The sequence below is a fragment of the Octopus sinensis genome, linkage group LG18 (assembly GCF_006345805.1).
Source record: "Octopus sinensis linkage group LG18, ASM634580v1, whole genome shotgun sequence".
Lineage (NCBI taxonomy): Eukaryota > Metazoa > Mollusca > Cephalopoda > Octopoda > Octopodidae > Octopus > Octopus sinensis.
This window is the reverse complement of record NC_043014.1, coordinates 260,001-279,526: the sequence shown is the minus strand read 5'-3', so window position 1 is coordinate 279,526 and position 19,526 is coordinate 260,001. Positions and strand designations below refer to the sequence as shown.

Here is a 19,526-nt window from a genome sequence, read left to right as displayed (position 1 = left end):
CTTTACAACAAAGCTCTCCAACTAATAAAAGGATTTGATGTCTCTAAAGTGTCGAATTTGGTAAAATGTTTGCTGAGGGGATGTGGGGAATATTTTGATTTAGTGGTATATGAAAACGTGTAGGTAATTAATTACAAACACTTAGTGTGTGTGATTCCTACACGTTTTTTTTTATTTTTGCTTCCAGGTAATGTTGTAATCCAAATTTTGAATAACAAAAATTAAATATCAGAAGGGGGCATCAGGATTTTCGAAATGATTTGGTGGGGCATGGCCAAAAGTCAGTTGCTCTCCATATATTGAGATTATCATCTTGCACAACCTGTGATTTTCATTATTACAGAATATCAATTTAATCTTTACTCCCAATGTGTGAAACAAACGGCTGACCAAAAAAGCCCGAAAACAAACCTGCATGCTTTGGAATAAACTTACAAAAAACACTCTGGACAAGTAAAGGGTTAAAAGTTTTATTCAATTCTATCAATTAATTTTATTGATCTCTGATTATTGAATGGTTAATTTACCCTTTCATGTAAAAGGACACCACTTGATGCAGTTTCCATATTGTATTTGCTTGGCTGTGGTCAACCCAAAGCTGCAGTGGAAAACACTCGCCCAAACTGTTCAGAAGAGGGATTGAACCAGGAACCAGGTGGTTACTCAGCAAACTTGACCATGAGATGCTCGTCCTTTTTTCTTTCTTTTTCTTTTTTCAACCAATAGAATTTACTTTTCGGTTACTTAAGGCATTTAATTCCTTCCATAAAACTCCCCGTTTCTTTGATGTCCTTCATCGTAATACAATCATACATGAAAATTCCAACATGTTTTACATAGAAATGCTTTAAGATATTCTTTCTAATTTTGGCATAAAGCCTGCAATTTAAGGGTGAGAGAAGGGGGCAAGTCTGACTGGTACTTCATTTTATTAACCCCGAAAGGATGAAGGGCAATGCTGACCCTAGAAGGATTTGAAATTGAGTTTTGTTTATAAAACATATCCCAAACACCAGCTTCATAATCTTCTGAAGTACTTGACTATTTTTTGGAAAATTAACTCAACACAGAGGTTGGTGTATTTTGTTAGTAACAAGGCTATGAAAGGGTTAATCTGTTCAGGAAAGATTAAATTAAATAATTCAGAAACTACAAATACCCTTCCTTGTTAATTTGTATCCGTTCTTCCAATACTGGCAGAGGTTGAACAAATCTCACAGCATTTCCCCACAGGGTGTGGTCCTTTATTTCGCACCCAGAACTAGAGCTACCTTAGCAGCTTTATAGCTACTTCAACCCCAGGAAAATCAATGCACTGGGCCCTATGGTATCTTTTATTGACAACAAGCCACAACATACATAGATCAGAATTGGGGTTCCTGAGCCTCTGTCCAGGTTATCCATACCTCAAGAGGGTCCTGCACAGAATAATAGAAAAACCCAACAATCTATTTGATGTTGTTTCTATGTTTTTAAAGCTTTTTGAAAATGGTTGCTCTTCCCTTCACCATTCACTCAACAGCAAGCACTAGCTGTACTTTAGTGAGCGACTGGCACCAGAGATGAAAGGGATCTGCTCCAACCTTTAGCAGTATTTTTAGCCAGAGTTACATACAGTTCTTCTAAGCAAGTTGCCTGCAAAATTCAGGCCTCCTCTGGTTGGTATATTCTTTTGAGGACTTTTTTTTTTCTTACAGTCGCACGCTTTTATCACAGTCATGAGCACACTGCAGCCTGTGGGGCTTTCTGAGTGATATGTCCAATGAAAAATATGCATATATATATATATGCATGATGATGATGATGATATATATATATATATATATTTATGCATATGTTTATGTTTGTTTTCCAGTTTCAGCTCTTGAGCTGTGGCCATGCTGGGGCACTGCCATTTGGTGTTGCTACATGATTTTACCTCACGAATGCTTTTTAGCAACTGCCATTTGGTGCATGAGAGAGTTTGGTGATCGGAGTATTGGGATGCGTATTGGACAGTTTCACGGAGTGTACCGATAAAACTGGAAATGGTGCAAGGTTGCAAGTCATACAGAAGGCAGCACTTCTTGGGAGAGCAAAGGTTTTAAGGAAAGTCTTTGTCTATGTACAGCACAAGGTGAGTTAAGTAGTAAGGATGAAGGTTTGTTGGCAAATCTACTTTGGATTTAATGAAACAACTCCCAGTCTCTGAGGAGAACATGACCAAAGCCTGAAGGGCAAATGTTTTGTATGTTAACTAATGAAAGTAGGAGTCATTGTGATAGCATTGATGTTTCACTGCTGCCATGACAACCAAAATGATTTCTTATTCAAGAATAAATTCTGAATCAATGGAGAGGAGTTCCAATTCAATGAAATTTCCAAGTAGTTCAAATGCCTAAGTCTCCAATATCTAAGTGGCTAAAAAGTATCAGTCGAAGGGCAGCCAGGAGTCATAACCTGGATGTGGCTTGCTCTTCTCCTTCAGGTAATGAGTTAAGGGCCAAAACATTTACCTGAGCAGGGATGGATTCTCTGAAAACTTTTTGCAGTTCAGTTCTCTCAACACTTTCTTAGAATATAGTTGCTATTATCTGTGTGGGTGGCTAATCTATTTCCAGACTTATAAGATTAATCCATTGTGAAATTAATCCATGATGAAATTTTTCGAGTGAATGGAATTGCCTGAAAATTCAGATTATTTTAACCTTGATAACAACTGAAGAACATTTCATTGGAATCCGTTACAGACTGCAGACACGTTAAGAACATGTTTCATTCTTTGATACGGATCATACACAAATCACATTTTGTATCAAGTATTTGTTTTATACCCTTATAAATTAAGGGTCAGTTTAAACGGATGATTGGCATGAATGGGTTAAGCAGATGGCCTTCCTTATGGTAATTCCTAAGGTTCGTAGGGTCCATAATTTGTATGCTAAATCCTTTTCATTTAATTATTGGTGCAAGTAACCTGCTTAAGTTTAGTGCTATTGTAGTGTTTATCATTTGATCATAACGACTTCATTTAATCGCTCCATTGTAATACTGTAAAGGAAAGATTAGAGATCTTAATGGATACATAGTTAATTATACTCTTCCTAATTGAAAGTGGAAGGTTAGAAAGTCTATGAACATATTGTAGGTTCTTGTTAGGCTCATAGTATGGTTGGTAAGTTTGTGAGATTAAATCTAAGGTTAGGCTTTGAAAATTAACAGTGGTAACTCATTTTCCAAATGAGATAAATAAAAGTTTTGAAAAACTTGTATAATTCCTTCCTTAATCTTTCTAAGGATGAGGATTCATGGAGTAAGATTTCTAGTTTTGTCTCCTATCACATGCAATTTGTTTGAATTTAGAATCTAATTAAATACATCTCAAGGTTTTCATTGGGACGTAATAGACTCACTCCCAGACTTACACTACCAATACTCCAACCCTTCTGGCCATGTTCTCTCTTCATCTAGAAGGAGATTTAAGCTGCTTTGACCAGATATAAAGGGTGAATTATATTATTTTGTACATATTTTGATGTCTTAACTGAAGATCTTGTGTAAGAGCTGAAATTCCCTTTTATCTGAAATGTGTTAAATACATTCAAAACATCATTATTTTGTTTGGCTTCATTATACATATAAAGAACAAATATCAGTTCTATCACCTGAGATTTGAAAGCGCATCTCAGAATTACTGGTCGCACTTTCACCCACCAAATCAGTTTGTGGTGGGAAAAACTTCTTTGTCCTGTCACTTGAATCAATGATTGATGAGTTTTTAATGACCAGCTTGATGCAATTAAGCTCAGATGAATTAGATCTAACCTGAATATTCAGCTGAGGTTTGTCCATTTTTCTATCGACTGAAGACTGTTATAAATACAACCAGTTTCATGGATCGAGACTGTTCATGCTCACTCACCTCAGCTGATATCATATACGCCCTTTCACACTCACTCACCTCAGCTGATATCATATACGCCCTTTCATGCTCACTCACTGCCTCCGTCATGCAACAACTAGCACATTTTGCACACGTGTGTATGCTCGTTCACTCTGCCTCAGTTGTGCACCAACTGGCATATTCTGCATCCTGTGCAAGCAAAGTGACACCGCTATTCAGACTCACATGAATAGATTCCTGTCCCATATATCTTTTCAAGGTTCTCTCTCCTCATATGCATCAGTTTTGTCAGCCTTGCCTCACATCTACCAACAACAAAATACTTTTCACAATTCAACCTTATTCTCACCTTGTCTTTAAATGCATTTTTGCACTCTTTTCCCTAGATTGTTCGTTTCTTTTTTTTTTATAGAAACTCTCTAGCTGGGTAGTAGTGTAAGGGTCTAGCCTGACCCTGTCTGAGATTTGAAACCAAGTCCACCTGCTTGCTGCTTGTCAACATGAGCAGGAAATCTTCTCAACACCAGATAATTGATGAGGAAGCACTCAATCCCCTAGGACTTGTGCTGGTCAAGGAAAGGTCACTCCTTTGTTTTGGATTTGACCTACATTACTGACCATAGTCTATATAACAGAGAGAATTTCCTATCTCTTCCTCTTATGTGTCAGCTATGACCAAGAGCAGCACATTTCTCAGCCACAAGAAAGATGATGCCACCTCTATCCTTTCTAGTCAGCACCGTGCATTCCTTACTCTTTCACTCTCTACTGACAGACAACCTTTTTGTACACTATCAACCAGCGAGCCAAGTATTTCAAAGTTTCTCACCATCTTCAGAGCATTCACTTCCATGGAGCAGAAAGTTGGACTACGAAGAACAGAGGTTCAAGATCATCTTGATGGTTACATACGTAGAACAAATTTCTCAAGATGGTTCAAAATATCTGATTACACGAACACAAAATCTAAGAGGCAGTTTATGGACGCACTCTACCCATCTCCATAATCATTGCTCAGTGCTGGTTGGTTTTAACATCCGAACAGATGTTATATTCTAATGTCCTAATACGGGATGACAGCCACTAAGCTACATCAATGTTTTTAGCTGAGACACAAAACATGAAACACGATATACCAATAGTGGTGATGGGTCAGAGATTCCTGGTACAGCATTGCAAAGCACATTTGGTTGTGACCACTTGAAGAAGTTACACATAGCCTCTATTTACATTTACCTGGATTTAGGGAATTAAAATGAACATTTCATAATTATACAACGGGAAATAAACATTTACAAACTCTATTGAAATTGTGTTGATTTTTAAAATTAAACTTCATGGTTTCATTTGATGCATTAACGAGATTAAACAAGTTTAAAGACAGTCATTTTGGTGTTACCTGCTCCTGAATGTATCCTGTGGTGGGGTGGACACCCTCCATTTCTCGTGATGCCAAGGAATCAAGTAGGTGGTGATGATCTAAATGATGTAAAACCATTTTTATTCAATTGATGTTTACCTCTTGGGAAAAGAAGACAAAAACCTAATGGAAACTATTAGAAATTTTATAAAGGAAAGGAGATCATTTTCAGAAGAGTAATTTAATAATTCTAAAACATTTAATTCTCCTGCTCAAGACAGAATCTGATATGTTAAAAGGAAAGCAGGGGAAATATGCCAATACAGCAGGATCTCATTAGGGAAACATTATAAACACAAACCATTGTGATTGGTTTCAGTTTTAGGAAATACATTCAGAAAATTTGAGTTTGTTGTTTATTTAATTCTTTTTACCGTCCAATTGTAGCAGAATGCTTTTTATGTGGCTGTTTGGTATCATCTGTTTACATTTTCTAAAGAGAATTATGAGGTAGTATCAAAAAGTTTCTGCACCAGTTCTGTAGCACAGACCTTCATGAGGCTGGGTGCTGAGGGACATCACTGGGTTTTCTTTGCAAGTTGTGAAATTTGCGTTTTTGTAATCACGTGTGTATGCTGTAGTCTGCAATTTTTGTCATAGACAGAAAGTTGGAACAAAGGGCCAACATGAAATTTTGAGTTAACCTTGGGAAGTCTGTTACAGAGACATTGAGCATGCTTTTGGCAAGCTTATGGTGATGAGGCAAAAGTTTTGAGTGGCATGGGTGCTTCAAAAGTGGAAGAACGTCCTTGGAAGACCTGCAATGAGTGTCACCTCTGGAAATGTGGGGAAAATTCATCAGTTTGTGCATTTAGGATTGTCAGAGGACAATCAACGGAATTTTGAAGCATTTGAGGGAACAAAGACTTTATTTTAACTCATGGTGTCTCTTCACACCATAGAAACGTTCTCAACTTAAATTTGCTCTGTGAAACCACTTCACACCATCAAAATTCTCTCAACGGTGGCCTGAGATTAAATTTGCTCTATCCTGTGGCCTGACACTTCATTTTGCATCAGAGAAACTCTATCAACTCCAGCTGGGAAGTTTAATTTACTCATTGATGCTTCACATCACAGCCACTCGCAAGTGTGACCTGAAATATTCCCTATAATTCACCGAGTTACTTTCCATGACAGAAACTCTCTTGATTGTGACCCGAGACTAGAGTTTGTTCTGTGGTGCCACATCGTGCAATAAGAGACTCTCACATCATGCAATAAGAGACTCTCACAACTTCAGTCTGAGTCTTTAATTTCCTCTGCAGAACAGTTTAAAGCCAAAGTAGCTTTGTCAGCTGTGAACTGAAACTATATTTGGTTTCATCTTGCCACCTGATGCCATAGAATCTCTCACAAATGTGGCCTCAGACATTATCTGATCTTTGATGTCACTACATGTGATAGAAACTCTCCTCACTCGAATTCTCTTGATGCCACAGAAACTCTTTCAACTGGAACTTGGAATTGAATTTGCTGTGCAGTGTTCCTCCGCACTACAGAACCACTCTTGATGGGGGCAGAAGATATTCATATGCCACTGCATAAAATAGAATCCCTTTTGTCGATGACCTGAGATTCTAATTTCCCCTCTGCTGACACTGCATACCTTAGAATCTCTCTCAGTTGTGGCCAGATATTTAAATTTGATATAAGGTACCATTTCACACCATATAAACTATCCCAACACTATGTTATCCCTTTAATTTTCACTGAGGTGTGTCTGCATATCCTAAAACTCTCTCAACTTTCCACAGAAACATCCTCAACCATGGCTTAAGATTTTAATTTGCTCTCTGATGCTTTTTCACATCACAGAAACTCTCATGAATTTGGTTTGAGGCTTCAATACAGCGAGTAGCAACATATCATGCCATAAAATCTCTCTTGACTGTGACATCAGTTTGCCCCGCAGTGCCACTTTACCCCCACCTCAAACTCTGTCATTTGAAACATTAATATATGCTAAAGAGACACCTTGTGCCATAAAAAACACTCTTGACAGTGACCTGATAACATAATGGCTCTGTGGTGCCATTATGCCATACTAAAGAAACTCTCTTAGCAGTAGCCATAGACTTGAATTTACATTTTAGACACATGCTGTGTGCCACCACTTTCAGCCATTGAAACTTGTTGAACTCTGGTCTGAGATTTTATTTGTTCTGTGGTGTATCTTCACACCTTAGAAATTCTTTTGATTATGATCTGACACTTAAATTCGTACTGTGATGTCAGTTCAGACCACAGAAAATTTCTTCACTGTAGCATGGTATTTTTAATGTCAGTGATGACAATTCACACCATAGAATCTCTCTGAACTCATGCTTGAAACATTAATTTTCGCTGTAGTAGCACTGAATACCATGGATTCTGTTTTGAATGTCACTCAAGATTTAAATTTGCTCTTTGTGTCACTTCATACAATAGAAACTCTAACGACTCTACCCTGAAACATTGATTTCCTCTGCATATGAATATTTCACTTCATAGTAGCTCTCTGACCAGTGTCCTAGGAACTTCTTACTATAGAAATTCTCTCAACTGTGTCCTAAGGCATAATTTGCTATGGGCTGTGACTTGATATCTATAAAGTCTTTGGATTCTGACCTGAGACTTTTATCTGTTCAGAGATACTCTCACATCACAGAAACACTTCTAACAAGGACTGGAAATTCCACTTTGCTCCACGGGGTTCCTTCTCACCAAAGAACCTCACCCAGTTGCCACTTGATGCCTCAGATGTTTTTAGTGATGTCCCATCTTGTAACATCTAGAAATATAAAGTGAATCTTGACTCTTAATCAGTTTTCCCATGTTAGATGTTTCAGGCAGCATGCTCCTTCCTGTATGGTCGGTTTAAACTGGTTCCCATCTATTTGAGGTCTACCTGCAATGTCCAACACCAGCTGCTCTTGGACAGGCCCTTCTGTTTTTCTACCTCCTCTGTCCATGTCATTAGTCAAGTAAAAGCCAGCTACAAAATATATCTGAATAGTTTAAACTGGATCAATATGTCTTGTGTGGTGGAATTGCTTCTTGGAAGGACTTTATTCACATGTAGTTCTGTCTTGTCAGTGACTTTGAGGATATTTCTTAGACCCCATCAGTGGAATGTGTTCACCTTGTGGGCTGCCTTCACTGACATTTCCCCAGGTTTCACTGGTGTGAAGAACCCTAAAACTATTGAAATTTATAACTGGGCCTCTATGTTAGTACTGATGCTTATTGTCTCTCAAATTTGGTGCATACACTGGAACATGGCCTATGCTTTACCGGTTGTGCTCTTTACAGTACTTTTTATGCTTGCTATATTATTGTTTGCACCACCCACACAGGAGAAATTTGTGTTGGATGAAGATAGAAGATTGTGTTCGGGTATTCATCTGCATCACTTTCATCTTTCCACAGCTAATTTTCCTTGTTTATTTTGCAAGGTTGGTTCTTATTTCTTGCAGGTCAGCTCTTGTTTCTTGCAGCAGGGCAAAGTCATCATTGAAGCTTAAAACCCCACAAAAACCTTCCCATTTCCCAGTCTTGCAGTGCTCCCAATGATTAGTTTCTTAGTCATGAAGTTAATTACAAGCAAGAAGAGAAAGGCTGAGAGTATGAAGCCCAGATAGACTCCAGTAATATACAATATGAAAGTATTACAACAGCAACAGACTGTTGTCTTATCTCCAGATAATAGATGCTGAGAGAGAGATTCTGCTTCAATAATCAAGAAAATTAAATTTTCTAAAGTATTTCAATCTTTTCTAAAGGCTGTTCCAGGAAACATATTAGAATTCTTTCCATTGAACAATGGAGAGACAAACTATTAGAATCTGCTGTAAGAATGACACATCTCTGGCAATATTGGTAAACGAGAGGCCCCAAACTACTTTCTCAACCCAATCACAGTAAGTGAAATGGTGAAAGATTACTGTGAGTGGATTAAAGGATAAGTGGGTGGCCGTGGTCACTGTGAAAGGTCTGACTGTTGTCAGTACAAAGGGGCTGTTGTATGAAATTACTGGAGTTGTTCAAGGAGTTGATGACACTGCTGTGATATACATATTTCCCCCCAAAAGCTGTGATATCCATATCCCCCCCCCCACAAAAGCTAGAAGTAGATTCATCCACAATACAATATATTGTGAATATATATAACATCTGAGTCAACTTTTGGTGTACACACACACAGACATATACACACACATATACCCCTTCCATGTCTATCTGTCTATATATATATCTTAGTGAACCATGAATGTACACTACCCGTCTCTGTTGTAAAAAAGAGATCACTAGAAAGATGTCAAAATTCACTTTTAATTGAGGCAGTCAAGTTGCACAGACGGGTCCAGCGCCGAACTAGACATTTCCTGATATCCACCGAAATAACTTATTGTTTTGAGTTAAACCCATTAAAGAAAAATTTCATCCATTTCTGCTTTATAGAACAAGTACCAGTGATGCACTGGGGTTGAGAAAAGTACTTTTGTCACACCTATTTAAGTAATGGAAGCAGAGTTTTGTGACAAAATACGAAATAAAGAATTGTTTCTAATCTTTTGTAGACAGAAACAGCAATATTTTAGATTTATCACAGAAAGATAAATCTAGCTTAATATAATGGTAGACATTGATGGAGCATGAGATGTGTGTGTGGTGTGTGTGTGTGTGTGTGTGTGAGAGAGAGAGAGAGAGAGAGAGAGAGAGAGAGAGAGAGAGAGAGAGAGAGAGAGAGAGAGAGAGAGAGAGAGAGAGAGAGAGAGAGAATAACATCTCAGCTTGTATGATTAAAGAATTAAACATGGAAGACAAAAAGAACTTATTGTGTGTGTAGCTCCACAATACAAAACAACAACAATTTGGTTCAACTCAGCTCCTTAACAACAACAACAGTAATACAAGTGGAGAGAGGCTGTAGAGAAAACAAATAAAGCAAGCTGAGACTGTGTCACCATTTCATCCATTTGTTGACACCGATTCCTCTTAATTACGATGCAAATATATTGGAGAAAGTTCGTTATGATTGCTGTCAATTTCTTTTCCTTCTTCACTGAAATACAGGACCTTTGAAAGCTCATTCATAAAACAATGTCTGTATCGTGAGAGAAATAAGTATAAATTATTATTTTACAGAATGGTGTAACCAAGCTGTCAAGTAAATGTCATTTTGGTTGATTATTTTATTTTAAAAAATATGTATAAAAAGGTGAATTAGACAATCTTTCCTTTTATTTCAGATTATTTTCGCTTTGTCTTATTTGTTCTTCTGTACACTCCTGATTACAGTTGCAATCATGTCTCTTAATTCTATTGAAGATCAGAAAAGATTTCAAGAAGATTTCAAGTGTAAATATGCAAAAAGAATATAAAGGAAAATGCCGATCAAATTACTAAACACAAACAAACTTCCTGATTACATCTAGGATTCTTGTCTTACCACTCAATGTCATTGTTTCAAAATATTCCAATTGGAAGCAGCAACTGTCTTTCCATTCAGATGTTGGCAGTCAGCAACAATGGCAGCTGTACAGAGATAAGGAAACAATGATGAAGTTAGGTTCATTGCTGCTTGAATATAGAGATTAATATTAGCATTAAGTTATGATGTAAGTGTTGGAACATATGGAGAGCGAGTGGAGTCTATAGAACCTTCACGAGATGAGGCAGGGTAACGCATGGATGAACGAGACAGGGAACTCTCACGGGAGGTTTCACCTGGGTCTCGTGTTCTCTTGCGTCCACGCCGGAACAATTTTTTGAGGCTTCCACCAAGAGATGAGGATTTCTTTATTGGTGGTACCTCAAGGCTGATTCCATTAATGTCTTCTGCAATTAGAAAGCATTACAAAAATATATGAGATAGTGAAAGTAGAAGGTTTTTATGAATTTATATTTTAGATTAACATTACAAATGTTACAACATTGTCACATTTGATGGGTTCCATCTCGTTATTTCTGTTCACCCATTGCGGTTAAATAAAGAAATGATAGATCAAGAGGGAGTTGTGTGTGTGTGTGTGTGTGAGAGAGAGAAATAAAGATGAAAAGAGTGAGATACTGCTGTATGCACACATGTCAATATACATAACCATTATTATGGGGTGGGACTGCTAAGCAATGACAAATGTAATGTCTGAACCAGTCTGAATGTGTCAGTGGCACATTCAGGCTTGGAAAGAAGCCAGTCACTGTGTTTTATCATGGAGAAAATTTCTCCAACACAAAACACAGTTTACAAGCTCAAATGTGCTTTTAGCATATTCAAACTGGTCATAATGTTGCCTAACCATTATTATTTCAATTCTGATTTCTCCATCAGACAGAATTTGTTGAGGCAGATTTTCTTTGGCCTCATACTCTTCCTGTCACCATCCATTATAGTTTCCAAATAAGGTATTATTTAGCCATGACCAGACATGTTTTCATAGGAGATGAGAAATTGAAGGACATTGCTAGCATAGTGGTGATACTCATTTACAATCATCGTGTGAAGTCAGTCAAGGCTATGAAACAAGTGATATTAAAACAAATCTACATTTTTGCTATTTTTCATTTGCTCTGCTCGTTTACGTTAAATGTTGTGCTGATTCTCCTTGGAAACAATTTTTTAGTGGCTAATACCATAGCGGATCTATTTTTAGCACTAGAGTCGACCATATAGTGGTCACTCTCTTATATTTGTGTATATATATCGAAGGAAACCCACCATGCACGTGGTCTTTAAAGCTGGATACCCTAACCTTAACACTAGCCACTTGACACAATATATGGGGCTAATAATTTGTTTTTGTGGCAGCATTACTTGAGAGCCAGCCATGTTCTTGACAAGGCTAACAAGCTCTCTCAACCACAAATGTTTCTGCTTCTCTAAAACCACTTTGTAGAATGTTCTTCATGTAATTATTAAGCATCACTAAGACTAGTGAAGTTGCTATTTCTCCCTCTGTAAACTGTTCATTAGCAACTAATAAAGGAGCAAGAGAATCCCTATTGAAGCAGAGTGGAAGGGATGAGAAAATGGCAGAAGGGGTTGAAGTGATGGCTACTCATACAAGTGGATAAATGGTGTGAGTGGTCTGAGATGGGAGTATAGTAAGGGTAATGCTAGACATACCTTAGTGTGTGGGTGGGAGAGAGAGAGAAAGAGAGAGAGAGAGAGAGAGAGAGAAAGAGAGAGAGAGAGAGAGAAAGAAAGAGAGAGAGAGAGAGAGAGAGTTAAGGTGAATAGAGAGTTGGAAAGATGGCATGACTAGTTAAGTCCACAGACCTCCTTATTTAGATTGGGCAGTATAGGTGCAGTGAGGCGAAGCAAACCACTCTCACCAACTACGAAGAGTGGAAAAGACAAAAAGGATAGAGGCATGGGTGATTGATGTTATATATGAGAGACATGAGTGGTAAGAGACAGGGTCACTCAGTATTCTGAGATGTATTTCCAAAGCAACAGAACTCAAGCGATAAGAGTAATGACAGAGATGAGAAAAAAGGAAGAGTAAATGGGTTGATGGCAGGGGCAAAAGAGGAGAAAGTCAAGTGAAGTGGTGGTGTGTGAGGTGTGATATAGGGTCATTTATACATAAACCCCCTCAAAATGGTCCAGAGAAATCAAGTAATGAAGTGGTAGGAGAATCTTGCAGCAACTATCATAATACAAATAGTATGAGTGATGAGTGATAGAGATTGGCAGGGAAATGAGTGACAGGGAGAAGAGAAGGCATCAAGGTGTGGAGGAGGAGCAATAGTAGACTTTTGCGTACATAGTGGTTTCAAATTTTGACACAAGGCCAGCAATTTCGGGGGAAGGTGAACATCGATTATACCCCCCCCCCAGTACTCTACTGGTACTTATTTTATCAAACCAAACCCCACCAAAAGGATGAAAGGAAAGTTGACTCCAGCAGCATTTGAACTCAGAACGTAAAGATGGATGAAATGGCACTCAGCATTTTCTCTTCTAAGCAGACAATTGCTGCCAACTCTCACCGCTTTGGACTCTTTGGTGTCCATCTTCATATCAAACAGGCTTTTCAGAAAATCATGTTTTTTTTTGTTATATTTAACAAGACAACCACAAAATTAAAAAAAAAATAGTTTTCATTCAGAAATCTTTTTGATCAATAAAATAAAAGACAGAATAAAAGAAAAGAATTTCAGCTAGAATTACACAAAATGCACAGAGATGGATATCCCTTTTCAGGTGAGAGGGAAAGAAATAAAAGAGATGAAGGAAGATTACCTGTTGATTTGGACATGGGCTTGAAGCTGGACTCGGTTGGTGACAGGTAGGTGATGCTACCTCCTTCTGATTTCAGTGACTGGGCTCGGTCTGCACTTTGGGACCGCACCTTGGAACGACCAAATCTTTTCTTAAGAGTCTTGGCCAGAGAGAAGGATTTCTTTTTCTCTAGGGACAAGAGTGAAGCAAGAATGTTAAAGAGGATCACAAAGAAGAACATGGACAAAAAAGACAAGAAATTACGAATAAGTTCATCATTGATCTGACATTTAGCTTCAAGTTAACGAGTGATATTAAAAGGAAAACACAGAAATTTCATCTCTGACCATAACTGGTAGAAAATCATAGATTTTAGTCATACATCGACTACATACACACTGCTGTCTGTCTGTATGTGTGTATATATGTTGTCTTAGATAGGTGAGTATGTACATGTATGTAGATGTGTGTATATCATTCATCATCATCGTTCAACGTCTGTCTTCCATGCTGGCATGGGTGGGATGGTACCATAAGAGCTGGTCAAGCAGAAGCCTGAACCAGACTTCTGTGACTGTTTTGGCGGGGTTTTTACAGCTGGATGCTCTTCCTATCACCAACCACCCAGCAGAGTGGACTTGGTACATTTTACATCGCAAAAGCACAGGCGAGGTCAGTTTTGGCAAGATTTTTACAGCTGGATGCCCTTCCACACACCAACCACTTTACAGTGAGGACTGGATGCTTTTAAGTGGCACCTGCACTGACAGGGTCATCAAGTACTTGCAAGACATAAAAAAAGAAATTTAAGAGGGGAAGAGGCAATGGAGGATGTGATGATGAAAAGGTTATAGTGAGACAGAAAGGTCAGGGATGAAGACAGGTGTGCTACTGCAAAGAAAATACACGGTTGCCCAACCTGATGGAAATGCAGGAGAAGGAAAGAGAGAGAGAGAGAGAGAGAGAGAGAGAGAGCAAGACAGCAGGATAATGATGGTGGCAAAATGCCGACAAGGAACGGGGATCAGAGTATAAATGGGATGGTTGAGTAAAGGAAGAGAGAGAGATATAGATGGTGGCAAGTGCCAGGGCATACCTTTGAGGTTGAAATGCCAAAACTTAAGTGGCAGGATATTGTGAAGGGAGTGTGATTAAAGAGTGTGAGTAGGTGGGGAAAGACCTGGGTATATATAGAGTTGGAGGGACTACTGGATAGCAAGGATACAGAGGAACAGGGGTTTGAGGACAGGGTTGGGGAGTGATAATTAGGTATAGGGTATGAAGGTGGGGGAAATGTGAGAAAGAGAGAAGAGATGTAGATTGGTTTGTTGGGGTAGGGAGAGGGAAATGTTTTCTTGTTACATGTGGGTGGAACACCCATGTCGGAGGGGGGGGGGTAGCAGATAGCAATAATAGAGCGAGACAGGGCATGTGTGTAGAATGTAGAGGTTGGGGGGAAGTGGTGAGCAGAGACAGAGTGGCACAAGGCCAAGAGGACAGGGTTGGGGAGTGAGAGGTAATCGTAGAACATGAAGTGGAAATGTGAGAAAGAGAAGATAGGTAGAGTGTGTGAGAAGCTTGCTTGTTAAGAGGGGGGTGGGACACATCGTGCTTCTAGGACTCAGTTCTGCTGAGGTGGGCAGATCTTCTCAAGAATTTCATATCGCCAGACATGTTGACTTATACATATGTGTATACATATGTATGTACATCTCTATATGTGCATGTTACTGTTTGTATATATGTGTGTATATATATATATATATATATACATGAGTATATATATATATATGTCTGCATATGAGTGTTTAAATGTATGCCACTGACTATTTATGTTGACTGATATATATGTTAATTAGAGTGAGTATGTTGACTTTTATATGTGTGTATATTAATGTATGTATATAGGTACATACATGTATGCATATGTGTATATACATATATGTGCATGCCTGCGTGTATGGCAATGTATACCAGTGTATGCTTGTGTATGTATATTGACTAATAAATATGTGCGTATGTAAAAGTGTGCAAATGTGTGTGTGTGTGTGTGTGTGTGTGGAGGGGGTGGATAATGAGAAGAAGGAGGATATTGAAAGAGGTGGTGGAGGACGAGGAACAAGGAGGAAGGGAAGGATGAGGAGAAGGAGAAGACTGAGGAGGAAGAAGGGGAGGAGAGAGAGAAGAAGGAAGAGGAGAGGGAAGAGAAGAAGAAGAAGTGGGTGATGCAAGTTTTTGTAAGGTTGGAATAAGGCATTGGAGATATTAAATAAGTCAGAGCAGAGATCCTTGTAATAACGAAGGGTCGGGGTGAGGGGGAGAGAGAAGGGGAAGAACACAATGTGCCAAAAATTGATGCCAAACAAGAGTGGGAGTCTGGCTATGAAGGATGAAACTTTTCTCAGGATCAAAACCATTCCAAAGCCAACTGAATCCAGCAACAAAGCACAATTAGGAGGTTGCTTTCCATGCTGCAGGACGAGTGGGGTTAGGCTGTTTCAGCATTAGACACAACCTCACCCATGTGATCCAGCTGAGGTTAATCAAACTCTGTCTTGGGACCAGTTGCCACCACCTCTAGTAGCATTGTCCTTTCAAGGGCTCACACCTTCTGATCCACAGCTGGATACCCTTCCAAATGCCAACTGTGTTCCAGTGTGGACTGGATGCTTTTACAGTGTTACCAGCACTGGCAGGGTAACCAAGTAACTCATGAGACAAGGGATTATGAGAGGGGCAGGGGCCATTTGAGGAGGGGAACTTGTGTTAGGGGATGAAAGGTTAGAGGGTGACAAAAACTGAAATGGAAAGAAAATTTCATAAAATGTTCTTCATGCCCAAAACTCTGCATATCTTATGGTGGTATGAGATCACAGCAGCAGGCCCATGTAGGTAAGACCCATGTAGGTAAGACATACATGAACCATTGGCATTCCATTCTGGATGAACAGCTTCAATGCCTATTAACAGACCTGCGACACGGAGGACGGAAGCCACACTTGAACATTCATAATAGATGTGCAGTAAAAGGAATCCATGCTGAATATGAGACGTTGCTGCAGTATTTGGGATCAGCTCTTGGTGCTAAGAAAGGGCAACTCTAGGTAGAAGCAGAGGTCTGCCATGAGCAGACAGCCACCAAAATCTACAAATGAGACTAAATGAAAATGTGTTTTGGTTTGCTTTGATAAAAACTGAAAAAGAAACAAATTCAATGTTTTTGTTGTTGTTTTCTTCTCTTGACTAAACATTAACTTAGATTTTATCAACATTTGGTGGAACATTACTGATGGTGATAGTATACAAACACACACACACACAGCTGGATAGCAAGATAGGGAGAGATGGAGCGAGAGCGTGAGAGAGACCAGAATAGTTACCTTTATCGGATACAGTACTTCCAGTTTGAGATTTGTCAGCGGAGGCTGAAGACGGACTGTCAATATTATCTTCTCCTGGCAAACTGTCTATGGTCTGCAATGTGACGGAGAATGATATGTGGAATGTCAGGAAAGAATGATTGAATAGGAATCAATTGGTTCAAAGAATCAATGTCAATACAAGAGAATCCCTTGATTTGCTTCTGCTTAATTAACATCTTGTAAACCATTCAATATTAATTAGATCCAGTCAAATCATTCAACTCATGCAAGTATGGAAGATAGATGATAAGTGATGATGATGATGGTAATTTTCAATATTTACATTACAATTAAGGCAGCAGGCTGGCAGAATCATTAGCAGACCAGGTAAAAATGCTGAGAAGCATTTTGTCTCTCTTCAAGTTCTGAGTTCAAATTTCACTGAGGTTGACTTTCATTCTTTCTGCTTAATAAAACAAATATCAATGGAACGCTGTAACCAACTTACCCCTTCTTCTGAACTTTCTGGCCTTGTGCCAAAGTTTGAAACCAAGATTAATTAGTTTTTCTCTTTATAACACGATCATTAAAGACACTATCCCAGATCTGACTAAAGCCTTGTGAATGGATTTAGTAGATGAGACCGAAACTGAAAGAAGCCAGTTGTGTAGTCTTGTGTGTGGCCACCTTTGTCTTGACACCTCAGGATGCTTGTAAACAAGTCTCACTATCATATCAGTGATGTTCTTCCTTTCCATTCGTCTGTGGAAAATGTCTGGCCATGGAAAAGATTTCTTTACTTGGAAACAGGGAAGAGTTGATGACAGAAAAGGCATCTGGCCCTAGAAATTCTACGTGGCTCATGTAAACATGGGAAAACTGACATTAAAATACTGATAATGTGTCTAACCTGCAGATGTATAACAGACTCTTTCACATAATTAATGGCCAGCCTTCTAAGTGTAATTGCTTGATTATCAATTTTATAATTACTTAATTACCAATTTCATAATTTCTGTACACAGAGAATATTACCATATATTTGGGACAGCTGAAAGAATTTATTTCCTAGATGTTCTTCATGCTTAAAGCTATCCTGTACACTCGCCTTATATGCAGGCTGCCTTTGCTGTTAGCTCAACTCTTTTCTCTGTCCATTGTTTACACTGAGCACACTTCATGGAGTTCTTACTCCTTTTCTACATAATAATTATGGCCATTTCCCTGACAACAGCTGAGTCCTGCCTTACCATAACTTTAGTCTGTCAGCAGGGTAGGCTGTAGGAACCCTCACTTTTCTCTATAAATCTCTTGATTCCCTCTCATCAAATACTTTCAGTAATATTTCTCCCAACCTTTGACTGTTCAGTGAATCTTTAGGCTTCCATAAGCTTCTTCTCCATCTGTCTAAACTTATCTACCTCTAAACTATTTAAATTTCTAACTATAAAAATGTGTGAAAAATATAATTATCTAACTGTAAAATATAATTAACCATGAAATATAATTATCTAATATAAAAAATATAATTACTTGTAAAGTATACTATTTTACTATAAACAAAATGATTCATCCAAAAAAAGGCCGTTTGTAATCTGTATATCTGAGAGTATGTGTAGCCCATGTGGGATGACTCAGCTGCTGGGTGCGTTGACCGGAAGTGAGGCAACCGGAAAGGGCAGTGCTGTCCGGCCGTGTCGCAGGGCCGGTCAATTGTGGCACTTTCCAACGTGGTCGTCCTGGTGACAATACGTGTGAGGACGTCGCTAAGGGTTTGGTGAGCAGCTGCTATCTTTAGTGTTCGGGTCGGGGCTGTGTCGAAGATTAGTTACCACAGAAGGGTCTCCATCACGAGGAAGAGAAGGTAGGTGCCTCTATATTCAAATCGCGCACTCACCACAGCCAAGAGATGAGGAAATCTCTCCAGGTTGAGCCACTAATTCTTCATATTGAAAGGTCAGAGCTCTGATACAATGGACATGGGATATAAATGTTATAGAAAAGAATCACAAAACAGATTCTTCAAGACAAACCAACTGGCAGCAGGAGAGTGAGGAGAAGAACAAGAACGAGATGGTTGGATAAGGATCCATGAGTGTGATTTGGTCAGGGCTGAGATATATAATGACATCTGTTTTTGATAGGACCCAATGGGAGAGGCACCTGAAGCCCTGAATGGTCCTCCCAGGAATTGGGGGTGGAGAAAAGGGCTGGATGGATGGATAAAAATAAGATGATCTAATTGTAAAAATATAATCATTTTCTTGTAAAAATGTAATTACATATTTGTAAAATATAATTATCTAACAACAAAGAAGTAATTAATTAACCACCCCCACTGCCACTACTACATCAGCCAATTAAAAAATTAATATAATTAAGCAAAGAGAAAAATGAAATAAAAGATTTAAAAATAAAAATGTTTTTTTTTCATTTTCCAGGGTTTATAATAGTTATAGCAACACAAACAATGAGTAGCAGACAACAATGGTGAAGCATTGGTAGTTATCATGCTGTTAGTAGTTGTAGCCCCTGCGACCACTGCAGCAGTTGAGCAACGACAACAACTTGAAGATTAATGCTTCCAGTGTAAGAAGAGCAAGGAAAAGCTTACAAACGAATAGGAAATAATAAATAGAGATAAGACAG

General features: G+C 38.7%; 1 protein-coding gene across 8 annotated transcripts in view; it reads right to left on the bottom strand.

Annotated features, from left to right (window-relative positions):
• Nucleotides 1-10,456: 10,456 nt before the first annotated feature.
• The window catches only part of LOC115221198 (phospholipid transfer protein C2CD2L), a 175,278-nt gene continuing 166,208 nt past the window's right edge, over nucleotides 10,457-19,526 (bottom strand). For all 8 annotated transcript variants that reach the window (XM_029791355.2, XM_029791356.2, XM_029791352.2 and 5 more), the window contains 3 exons: nucleotides 16,896-16,989; nucleotides 13,537-13,704; nucleotides 10,457-11,126 (listed from right to left, as the gene is read on the bottom strand). In XM_029791355.2, the coding sequence (XP_029647215.1) occupies nucleotides 10,900-11,126; nucleotides 13,537-13,704; nucleotides 16,896-16,989 (489 nt within the window). In that variant the 3' untranslated portion in view covers nucleotides 10,457-10,899. The remainder of the gene's footprint in view (nucleotides 11,127-13,536; nucleotides 13,705-16,895; nucleotides 16,990-19,526) is intronic.